This window comes from Triturus cristatus, chromosome 3_1 (assembly GCF_964204655.1).
Source record: "Triturus cristatus chromosome 3_1, aTriCri1.1, whole genome shotgun sequence".
NCBI classification, from domain to species: Eukaryota; Metazoa; Chordata; class Amphibia; order Caudata; family Salamandridae; genus Triturus; species Triturus cristatus.
In genome coordinates this window covers 704,127,340-704,139,626 of record NC_140583.1, presented here as the reverse complement: position 1 = coordinate 704,139,626, position 12,287 = coordinate 704,127,340, and the positions used below count along the sequence as shown (strand labels likewise).

The following is a 12,287-nucleotide window of genomic DNA, read 5'->3' as shown; positions in this document are numbered from 1 at the left end:
AAAATCGCTAGTAGCTCCTCGGTGTTTGCATGCCCCGCTATTGATAATTCGGTAAAAATAGCGATTTTTAGGGAATCGCTATTATTTACCGAATCTGTTGATGCATTCACAAAAGCGATTCCTTAATAACGCATCCTTAGTTTTCGCTAATAAGGAATCGCTTTTCTTGATGTTGATGCATATGCCCCTTAGAGCCCAGCCAGGATCTCTGCTTATTCAATTTCAGTCCACTAGGGACCGTTGAGTACAGCGGGATTCATCAGGATTTGGTTTCCATATGCGGGGCACATCCAGGGCTTGACTGGCCGTAGCGGCACCGGGCAATCCCCCGTGCGCCGCACAGGTGGGGGGCGTTTTTGGCCCCCTGGGGACCGTTTTTGTTGAAGGGCCGTTTTTGCTGCAAAACCGGCCCTGTAACAAAATCGGCCGAAAACCGGCCCTGGCAAAGAGCTCGGCGGCACCTCCCCCCCCTAGTGGGGAGGGGGGGCCGGCCGAGCACTTTGCCAGGGCCGGTTGTGGGTACCAGTCCGGCCCTGGGCACATCTAACTGGCCATCCTGTCAGGCCACACCCCGAGTCTTTTTATTTTGATTAGTAAATTTGTGGTGTTGTAGATTGGCGAGTGTGCGAATTCTAGAAAGGAGTGGATGAATAGATGCAGGACTGCAATTTGAGCGACAAAATGAATAGATGACAAATGGTCGGGTGTGTTGACGGAAGGATGAGTGGATGCATGGACTGAAGCCAGTCCTATTGCCTTGCCAATGCTGTGTTTCACTTTTATACAGCATCTTATTAGCTGCCAAGTTACATTAAGATAAATTGCGATATGCTTTTAGGCGGTTCCTGCATAAGAAAATCAGTGGAGAGATATATATTTTTCTGAAATCATTCATGACTTAAAATACTGTTCAAGGCTACATGAAACAGGAACAATGGAGACTGTATTTCTCCGAGCTAGAGAGCCATAGAGACAATCACTATCAAGGCAGACTGACGTTTCTTTTAGAACGTGTGGATGCGAAACATAAAAGGAGAAGGATGATGATGTTGCGTGCCTGTTCTTTCTTGTCAAATGATATGCTTCGGTTTCTAGATTAATATTTAGGTCAGCTGTCCGGCGCGTATGCTTTCCGTCTAGTAATGGTTTAAAGATCTCACGTCTGCTTCATCAAAACCCATTTGGTGCCCTGCCAGAGCGGGAGACTTTGGAGCGTCAGATCAGAGTCTCGGCGTCCGCACTACAGCCTGTGTTTCTGGGCACATGACTTAATGCCGCCATGACTGAAAATGAATGTGCCCTTATGTAATGTGACCGGTAATCGTGTAAAGCACTTCGGGGCGAGTTGGCCCTACATACAACAGACACATACAACAATTTACAGAGCAGGGTGTGAAAGATTTATTCAAGGGCAGGAGACCCCTCAGTTGTAATGAAAAACAATAGGAGTTTTCACCTCTGGGGGGTCACTTCCAGTACCTCCCCTGCACTCAGGTGAAAGCAGCCCTTGCTTTCCTCTGCCTGTGAACCCATGCATCAGCCCCCACAGACCAGTGCTGTGGGCCCCGCCTGTGATGCCTCCCATTGCATTCCGGACCCTGTAGTTTTAGCATAAAGACAGAGGTGAGATGTGTCCATTAGATGCGCCTGTTCTTTCTTGCCAAATAATATGCTTCTGCTTCTACATTAATATTTAGGTCAACTGTCCGGTGTGTATGCTTTCCGTCCAGTAATGGATTAAAGATCTCACGTCTGCTGCATCAAAAGCCCATCTGGTGCCAGGCGGTGCTGTCAGAGTGAAGCGCCGCTGTGTGACGGGCTTCATAAATCCTCGTGAATCCGATGAGCTGAAAAACAAAGGTGGGGGCAAGGGGACGGTGAATGGAACATGCGCCCTTCACTGCAACAATGGTAACTTGAGTAAGGGATATGGCTCAATTAACAGAGCTGTCGACTTGGTCTTTTTTTCCCCATCCCTTGCCAACATCACTTAAAAAGGCAGAACATGCATTTGCAATGAACTTAAACAAACGGTGCAGTGAATCGAAGGGCACTGGTGACGAGCTCTGTGCTCATTATGTTTAGAAGAAAGTGATAAACAGCGCGACTCCATCTACGTAAGTAGCGTGCGCATGTTAACGCGCACTATTTAATAAAATAACAATTACTCTGTGTAAGCATAATGAGACTGTAGTGAGGCAGTGCTGCTTCCGGTAAAAACGGAAATTGCATATCAGATCGAGAACCAATAAGAAGCCCGCTAACAAAAAAAATGCCAAATTCCACAAATGGCAAGCGGCGAGAAATTACTCTGTAATAGGCGGTTTCACCACCAATCTACATTACTAAATGTCTAGGAGAGACAGTGCATGCGAGCTGCCTAGGCGATACCTAAAAATGATGTGCTTCAAAGAAAAAAACCTGGACTGGAGGAGCACATCACACATGGGCATAGGAAACTTGACAGCTATGGAGGTGTTATACATGATGTGTAGCAACGTGTCAGGTATGTTTTAAAATTTTGCAAAGTCATATAACCCATTTAAAAAACTGCTTGTTTAACATATAAAACCAAAAGTAAACTCACCTTACATATCTTGAGAGAGTTCACCCTTTCATTCACATTATGTATCAAAACAAGAATCGACAATGCGTATTTTTTTTCCCGATGTGGAGTAGAACATTTTATACAGAGCTCCGCAACATAATAATGGTACAACATGGACAGTCTTAGTGCAACCTTTTCTAATACAAATAATAAGTGAAGGGCAGTTGGCAGCAGCAGAAAGAACATCACACGATTCTCTGACACAATCAGGACAGGTACAACACGTATTGAATGTACTAAAGAGTGAACGGGAGGTGTTAAAAGACTGTTGCATGATATTTCTAAACCGACATAAACATACTGGAAGTAATAAAATCCAGCATGAAAAAGTTAAACCTGTCATATAATTACCATACATTCATGTACTGATATAGGATGATGAATGCTCACTTGACTAATGTGTGTGCTTTATCAGAGGGTTCCTTTTTTTCTATTTTGTATTAACTCATTTTTTTATTTATTTATTTTTTCCAACAGAGGGTACAAAAGCATTCCAAGAAAGAAAAATGTGTACATATATTAGCAAATAATCATGTTCGACAATATAAACAAGAATATCTGTGCATATATCTGTATACAAGGAGCACCATAGTTCACTCAATGCATGCCCATATGCGGTGGAACCTTTGCATTGCGCTTACAGTTCTAGTTTTAGCTATACCTCGTTCCCTTTCATAAATGTCTTTCAAGAGAGCCAACCATTCAAAAAAAGCAGGAGGGTTAGGCGAGATCCATACTCTCGCAATGCAAAGACGGGTAACGACTAATACAATAGATACAAAGCTGCTAGTACCAAAATTATCACACGCCTTAAACCCCAACATGATCTCTTCAAAAGTGAAGGATAAATTAAGTCCTAAAAGTTGACCGGCATATCTGATAACTTTATCCCAAAAGTCTGATAACTTAGAGCAAGCATAGAACATATGGAGAATATCTGCTGCCCTTTGGCTGCATTTGGGACAGCATGTTCTATCCCCGTCGGCACCACTAGATCCCTGTAATGATTGTTGCCATTTACTGATTCTCTCTGGAGTGTAATATAACATACAGAGAGTACGAAATTGTTGCAACTTTAAATTAATAGAATGAGTAGATTTATTTAGCGTACCCAGAGCCAACACTATCTCAGATTTTTCCGTAGGTATACAAAGTGTCCGACTCCATTTACTAGCTAGATATCCGATATCAGCGCTTCTTAGGTGGCAGAGTTGTAAGTATATTGTACTAATTCTAGTTTTAAATGAAGGATTTAGTAAGTATGTTAGTAATTCATGATGAGGTCGAAGTTTGATTTGATTTGATTTTAGGTTTTCTAGAGCGCGCAGCTACCCTAGGGCATCCCGGCGCTAAAAAGACCACGGTACTGAGGGAAGGAAAGGTCAGGAAGACGAGCTCAAGGGAAAAGTAGGGTTTTTAGACGTTTCCTGAACCTGAGGTGGTTATGTTCTTGCCTCAGGGAGAGAGGAAGGGCGTTCCAAAGTCTAGGAGCATTATAGGAGAACAGGCGACCGCCTGTTCTGGCCTTCCTAATTCTAGGGACATTAGCGAGGGAAAGAGAGTTAGATCTTAATTGTCGACTTGAATGTTGTTGAGTCACGAGTGTCCTAAGAATGGGAGGGCCTTCGTTGTGCAACATTCTATGCGTAATGCACAGGGTCTTAAATTTGACCCTCTCCTTTACTGGCAACCAGTGCAGGCTTCTGAGAGCTGGTTTGGCCGAATTCCTCGCTGGGGTTCCTGTGAGGATTCTAGCCGCCGCATTCTGTGCGCATTGAAGTCTATGGACAACCGAGGCTGGGGCCCCCAGATACAGGACATTTCCATAGTCCAATCTGGAGTTCACAAGCCCCTGCATCAGGAGTTTCCTGGACTGGAGCGGGAGTAGATGTAGAATCTTTCGAGCCATCTTTATCAGGCCGAAACAGGTTCCCGCCGTTTTTCTCGCCTGAGTTTTGAAACTTAGATCCTGGTCAAGCCATATCCCTAAGCTCTTGACTTCGGATTTGGGAATTGGTGGCGTTCCCATGCATGGTGGCCAAGGGAGGGATATGGGGATTTTGTTGGAGGTTCCCAAGAGGAGAATTTCAGATTTCTCCCCATTCAGTTTTAACCTGGATTCGCACATCCATTGATGCACCTTCTCCAGGCAACTGCTCAGATTGGACAAGGCGTTGTCTGGTTGGTTAAGGGAGACGACGAGCTGAGTGTCGTCAGCATACATTATTGATTTAATGCCAAATGGCTTGACAACATCCTCAAGGGGAGCCATGTAGACATTAAAAAGTGTGGGGCTCAGGGAGGATCCCTGAGGCACACCGCACTTAAGAGACTGAGCATTAGAGACGGAATACCCGTCAACAACTTGAAAGGACCTGTCTTTGAGAAAGGATGAGATCCAGGCCAAAGCGGAATCCGCCACTCCTATCAGACCAAGGCGCTGGACAAGGGTTGCATGGTCCACCGTGTCGAAGGCGGCACTCAGGTCGAGGAGGATCACTGCCACTGATCCTCCTGCGTCCATTATGCCCCTAGCTTCTTCGACCACGGCTAACAATGCGGTGTCAGTCCCTTGTCCTGGTCTAAAGCCTGTCTGGGACATGCGGAGAAGATGATTGGTCTCTAAAAAATCCGAAAGTTGTTGGTTTGCTACTCGTTCGGCTATTTTACTCATAGCCGGTAGCAATGAGATCGGTCTAAAATTAGAAGGATCTGTGGGATCTAAGTGCGGTTTTTTTATGAGAGCCTTGACTGTGGCTTTTTTCCAGTTCGCCGGGACTATACCAGTTTTAAGGGAGGCGTTGATCAGATTGGTAAAAAGGGGGGCAATAGTGGGAGCAACTAGCTTCAATTTACTAATGGGGGCTGGGTCTGATGGGGAACCACTTTTGACTTTCTGTAGAACGTTAAGAAACGTTTCAATGGAGATTTGGGAGAAAAAGGTTAATCTCGGGGTGTCTTGAAGGGGAGAGGAACCAAAGCCTGTTTGTGCGGTAGAAGGAGCTGGAAGGGAGGTCAGGATTTTAGCAATTTTTGCCGAAAAGAAATCTGCCATTTGATTACATTTTGCCCCATCCAAGTCTGGGGATGATGGAGGGTCTTGTATTTTGGTGAGGAGTTTCACTATTCGGTAGGTCTCTTTCGCGGAATTAGCAGCTGAGGCTATTTGCTCCTCAAAGTAGGAGGCCTGCGCGGTTTTTAATGCGTTTTTATAAAGCCTAATATGGGTTCTATAATCGTTTTTATCAGCTGTGTTCCAGTTCTTTCTCCATTGGCGTTCAAGCCTTTTGCCCTTCCTTCTTATTTCGCGTAGTTCTTCAGAGAACCATGGTAATTTGGACGATTTCCTACTGGATGGGAGAGTTTTAAATGGTAAGACTGAGTCGAGGGAGTCATTTTTCCAGTTATGAAGTTGGATTTCAGCTGACGAGGGGTTAGGGTATACTATAGGTAGAGTGGAAGTCAGAGCGTGATCCCATAGGATTGTGTCCAATTTTTTCCAGGGACGAGAAGGGACTCGGGGAAGGGGGGTGTCAGACGGTTTACCTGGAAGTTGAAGTTTAAAAGGGACCAAAAAGTGGTCTGACCAGGGAAGGGGCAGAGGGGTTTGTACGGAGAGTTTGGAAAGGTTGGAAAAGATGGGGTCCAGTAGCCGTCCTTTCGTATGGGTGGGTTCATTGTTGAGTAGTTGAAGATTAAGGGAAGCCAAATCGGCTTGTAAGTCAGTGGCGAGTTTGTTGCCTTGATCATTGAAGTGGAGATTTAAGTCTCCGAGGATTGTGAAGTTTGGGGTCACACAAGCAAAAGAAGAGATGGCGTCCATGAGTGAGTCTATGAAACACCCTACCTGTCCCGGAGGGCGGTACATTAGGGCCCCAGAAAGTGTCGTAGATGGCGGCAAGTGAAGGGAGAACAGAACATTTTCACTATCTAAAATGGGGCTATCTTTAAACTGGCATGTGAAATTGTCACGATAAATAATCGCAATACCCCCTCCAATACCCTTCGGTCTATTTAGGGTTTTAATGAGGTATCCGGGAGGAAGTGCTTGATTGATGTCCGGATCCGTGCTAGGGAAAAGCCACGTTTCTGTTAAGAACAGGACGTCTAAGTCCGACTCTGATAATAATAGGTGAATTTCCGTCCGGTGCTTTGGGAGTGACCTACAATTAAGCAGGGCCATCTCAATATATACTGGTTCGGGTTGGGGGGATGGGGACAACCTGTAGTCGCAGTTTGGGCAGCCAGTAGGATCGGTTTCCAGAATGATAGTTCCATTACATCTGGTGTTTAATGGTTCCCTGAGCTGGTACAGAGTATCTAGTGAGTAGTTCAATCGAGGGCAAGTATGACCAGCCTGGGGTATGGGCTCAGGGCTCGGACTGGCGCGGACGGGCGCAGACGGGCTTACCTTAGGCGCGCCTTCGGCGCGCCATCGGCGCGCCCGCTGCGCTCGTCCGCTGCGCTTCCTGGCGAGGCACATAATTTATAATGGAGAGAAGAGGCGTCACGGGGGTGTGGCCACCTGAGGTGGGCGTGTCTCTCAATCGCGCCTCGCCCTCAAGAATGGCGGTGGGAGAGTGACAAGCGTTGCAGCGATGAGCTCGCTATTCGTGGACTGCGGAGTGCAAGAGGTGAATATTTTAAAAACAGAGTATCACACACAAGATATTTTAAAAAAGAAATGTCTCAATCACTCCCGGCTTCCGCCTCAGGAGTCTCGTGGGTCTTATTTTTAAATTGTTGCTTTAAAAAGTAGTCTCTAATTTGCAAGTATTTAAAAAATGACTGATGTGGTAGACCAAAGGAGGATTCAGAGATGCAAAAGTGGAAAAACCACTATGATCATACAGCTGGCCCAAACTTTCTATTCCATATCTTTCCGAGCTCCGAGCAGTAAAATCGTGAATTATGCTCGGGAGAATTGGATTGTTCCATATGTTAAGATGACCATTCTGTGCAAGATCTTTGAGTGTGAGTGAAGAATAGTCGAGGATTTCATGCCATTGCAGACCATATCTCTAATAGTCTTAAAACGGACTCTCTCATAGTAGTTAGGGTCATTGATACTGTACAGAAACATTTGACTATCTGTGCCAAGTGCTAGTACGAGACCAAAATATGGCTGTTTATCAATTAATAAGCTTTGTAAACGCCCAGCAATTGCTGCACAAAAATAAAGTTTAAAATCTGGAAGTTGCCGACCTCCAAACTTATAGGGAAATTTAAGGGAGCGTATAGCACGACGTGCTTGCTTGTAGCCCCAAATAAAACTGCTGATTGCACCCTGAAGTTTTTGAAAAAAAATAATTGGGGACCCTTATAGAAATAGCTCGAAACAAATAAAGAAACTTAGGTAAAATTGTCATTTTAATTATATTAGTCCTGCCGATAATAGTTATTGGAAGTTTATTACAGCTCTTAAGTTTTTTTATGATGGAGTGCAGTAATGTTTCATAATTGAGTCTCCATATTTGCTCTATACTAGCAGAGATCCGAACTCCTAAATAAGTTACAATGGAGCAGCTTCCAGTTATAGGTGCTGATGATTTAAAATTGTGCAACATCTGGGTTTTGTGTGAGTTAAGTATATATCCCGAAAATTGACCAAATGTTTTTGCCTCTTCCTGGATGGCATTCAATGTTATTGCTGGATCAGATGTAAAAAACGCAATATCATCCACCTACGAGATAGCCTTAAGTTGGTAGTTCCCTTTACTGAATGGGATGATATAAGTGTTCCGATTTAATGCTATAATAAATGGCTCTATGTATAAAGCAAACTGCAGGGGCGAAAGTGGACATCCCTGCCTTGTGTCACGCTGTATCGAAAATGAAGTAGAGTGCAAATTAGTATACGTAAGTTTAACCTATGGATTTACGTATAATGCACAAATCCATTTAAAAAAAATGACCCGGTAAGCCGTTAGTAATCAATATCTTCCATAATGCGTCCCATGCCACCCGATCGAATGCTTTCTCAGCATCTAACAAAACCATCCCCAAATTGCGAGATGTCTTGTTAGCAATATCAAAAGCTGTTATGACTGTGTTAACATTTGCGGGAGTATCCCTACTTGTTATAAACCCATGTTGGTGTTCAGAAACGAGTCCAGGCATATAAGGTGCCAATTGATTAGCCAACACTTTGGATAAGATTTTAGCATCCACAATAATGAGAGATATTGGGCGGTATGACTAGCAATCATCCTCCGCCTCCCCTTTTTTGAGAAACAAAACGATATTGGTCATATCCCAAGACTTATGGGCTTCCATACATTCCCCAATCAGATGAATTACAGCATGAAGTAGCGAGAGAATAGAGCTTTTAAATAATTTGTACAATTCCAATGGTAGAGCGTCATCCCCAGCAGCCTTGCCTGATGGCAATGCAGCTATAGCAGATGAGATTTCTTCCACAGTAATGTCTTGCTGGAGATACTCAACTGCCTCCAGGTTCAGGGAATGAGGTTCCCCTAATTGTAGGTATTCCTCCACTACGGTTTCGTCCAATTCCTCAGGTAATGTGTAAAGCTCCGTATAAAATTGAACACATTGCTCTAAAATTGATTCAGTGGATTCATACATCTGCCCATCTCGACCCCTGATTGAGTCAATCCGTGTTTTAGCTTTTTTGTCTGCGATCCGATAAGCTAATATCCTCCCGACCTGATCCCCAGACTCGTATTGGCTAGAGCAAAATTTACTGAAAGCAGCTGCGCTACTGTGTCAAAAGTGACAGTGCATTTATTGAAGAGGAGTATATTAAATCACTATTTGCTCCATTTGACATGGCCTCTGCTGCGTGTTCTAGTTCTGACTTCTTTAACATGTCACAGGTTTCATTCAGACTACTTTGACAGCTTTTATTTAAATGATAGATATATTGTTGGGTGGAGCACCGTACGTAAGCCTTCATTGCGTCCCATATAATAAAAGGAGAGGCAGTTTCCATATTAGTTTGCAGTAATTCAGTAAGAGCACCCTGGGTATGTGTAATACATTTGGGGCCAGGTAGAAAGTGCCTTGGAAATGAAAAAGGGCAACTACTCTTAACCTCAAATTAGAGCTGAAAATAGGTCAGAAGCGGATTATGATCAGATATTATCCATGGACAGATCTCTATTTGTGCGTTGGCTAGAATACTATTACTAACAAGTACTAAATCTATTCTGGAATAGTGACGATGAGGCCCAGAGTAGTATGTGAATCCGGGCACAGTAGGATACACTGTCTGCCATAAGTCCACCAACCCATGGAGACGCGCTAGTTCATAAATTGATTTTCGGACCCTACACATTCTCGGGGACACAAACTGATTTGTTGAGTCAATGTTCTAGTTTAAAGTGCAATTAAAATCCCCCATGATAATTCTTTCTCCCAGCCAATCTAGCAGCTCCAACATTAATTTATTAAAAAGAGTAGGATCATCCAAATTTGGTCCGTACAATGCGCAGAGAACTCATTTTTTATTGTTGATTTCCAGTGGTATAATGACCCATCTGCCACCTGGTTCAGAACTTTTTTTCCATTATATTGCAGATTAAACGCTTATCCTTAAGGATTGCTACCCCTCGAATTGCTGCCCCCTGTGAGGTACATTCTATCATTTCAAACCCTTCCATCATTTCAAACCCTAAATGTTTGAATAGGGCTTTATCATTGTAAGCTAGATGTATCTCTGACAGAATTACCAGATGCGGTTTATATATCTTAAGTTCTTCTCTAACCAATTGTCATTTGGTTGGAGAGTTTAGCCCAGCTACGTTCCAACGAATACATCTAATTGTCCCCATTATAAGACAAATACCAGATCGGGCTCCCACCTAACTTTTGCTTTGACTAACAATTGTCCCTTGGAAGATTTAAGTAAAAAAAAAACCTTAAACACAATCATTAATAGAAAAATATGTTTGTTACAAATAAAAATTTGAATATTGTAATTTATCTCCTTATTCGCCTCAAGTACGAACTGTGCCCTCTCTTTTTTACACCCCCAATACAAATGCATTTCAGTATTCTACCTATCATTCAACTAATAGGCAGACGCCACCCCACCCCACACCAGCCCTGAAACAAAAACAATAACCTACCCTCCCAGCCAGTGTTCTCGAAAAGGAATCACCCCCAATAACCTGCTGTCGATCTAAGACAGCTTAGAGAAGCAGTGCCCTCCGTGAGCTTCCTGACTATGATTTAAGCAGGTTAGAAACTAATGAGAGAAAGAAATAGTTAAAAAGAAAAAGAAAACCAGAAGATACAAAGAGAGAGATAGCCCTTTGATTATCTCGATTATCATGATTCAAAAATAAGAGATACCAAGTGTCCAAGCAGTCCAGACTGAAGTCACCTTAATACTGTCTATTCATGTTACTTATTAGAATTCTGTTGCAGTTTAGAGAGTGCTAGTTTTGCCTCCTGGTCCAAGTAGAATATCTGTGAACTACCATCCTTAATGACCTTCAACCTTGCAGGCTCTTGTAAGTAGACCAAAGCGCCAAGCGCTTTCCAGGAATCGATAGGCTGCCACATCCTCCATCTTTTATCCATCATGATTTTACATAAATCAGATCTTGCAATGATGGAGAATGACTCAACTGAGACTGGTGTAGTAGGCCGAGCTTAAATGGTGATCGCCTAATGCAATAAAAAGTTGCCTATATGAATAAGAATTGGTCGTGGTCGACACAGGTTAGATTGGTCTGCTTGATTAAGAAAAAATGGCCTATGAGCTTGTTAGATTTGAGAATCCCAATCCCAATCTGCAAGGTCAAGGAAAGCTTTCTGAAATATTTTGAACAATGAATGCACGTGGGTCCGAGTCTTCGCTGCCTTACGGGATCCCAAATATCCTCAAAGTGTTCGGGCGCTGCCGGTTCTCCAGATCTTCAACCTTCCCTTGTAGAGCATTAAATTGAATGTCATGATCCTGAAGTAGATTGCTAGAGTGTGACACCGCATCCTCGTTTTCGGACAGTCTTTGCTGTAATATCGTCACCTCAGCTATTAGTTTGGCCACCTTTCCAGTCACCTGCGGTCAATGATAGCTGGATCATAGCCTTGTCAGCCCTAAGCTGTGTATAGTACTCCTGCGCTTCAGATCTTTGTGCTGATAGTGCTTGCATAATAGAGGCTAGTGAGGGTTCTGATGTTGATACCACCCCTGGTGTATTTACAGCTGTTGGGGCACTTGCTAGCACAGATACCTCTCTTATCGGTTGTATTGCCTGTGGGAGATCAGCGGAGTAAGATGCTCCAGTATCACTGACATTTTTAATAGATGCTCTGTTGTAGGCTGTAAAGAAGAGATACTTTGACCACCGATAGATACCGGGTTTTGCCCAGAACCAGATAGCCTCAAAACCATAGCTTTAACTTCCCCCTTCGAGGTCACCTACTTCCGTAGAGGGCTATCCTGATATTTTGCTTTTGCTTTTTGGTGTGCTACTGTAAGTGTGTTACCATGCCTCTGGGATATTATATTACTGAAACTGTTAGACTCCATAGCTTTCCTGCCAACTCTCACTTGTTTGGTAGTTTTGAAATTACGCTTTTTCTTTTTTGCTGACTGAGGATTTATAGACTCCTCAGGCGAATAACCAGGTGAATTGTTAATACTCATTGATGGCAGAGACGAAAAAGATGGCAAATCAGCTTGTGGCATGGCATGCTCGATGGC

At 43.5% G+C, this 12,287-nt stretch overlaps 2 protein-coding genes across 2 annotated transcripts in view; one reads left to right on the top strand and one right to left on the bottom strand.

The window, feature by feature from the left end:
• LOC146860824 (sperm-specific sodium:proton exchanger-like) overlaps nt 1-12,287 on the bottom strand; it is a 4,630,975-nt gene that overhangs the window by 4,010,294 nt on the left and 608,394 nt on the right. The gene's annotated exons all lie outside the window — the stretch shown is intronic.
• Nucleotides 2,461-12,287, top strand: part of LOC146860825 (uncharacterized) — a 102,735-nt gene continuing 92,908 nt past the window's right edge. The window contains exon 1 of the mRNA XM_085646382.1: nt 2,461-2,506. Within this exon, the coding sequence (XP_085502508.1) occupies nt 2,470-2,506 (37 nt within the window). The 5' untranslated portion in view covers nt 2,461-2,469. The remainder of the gene's footprint in view (nt 2,507-12,287) is intronic.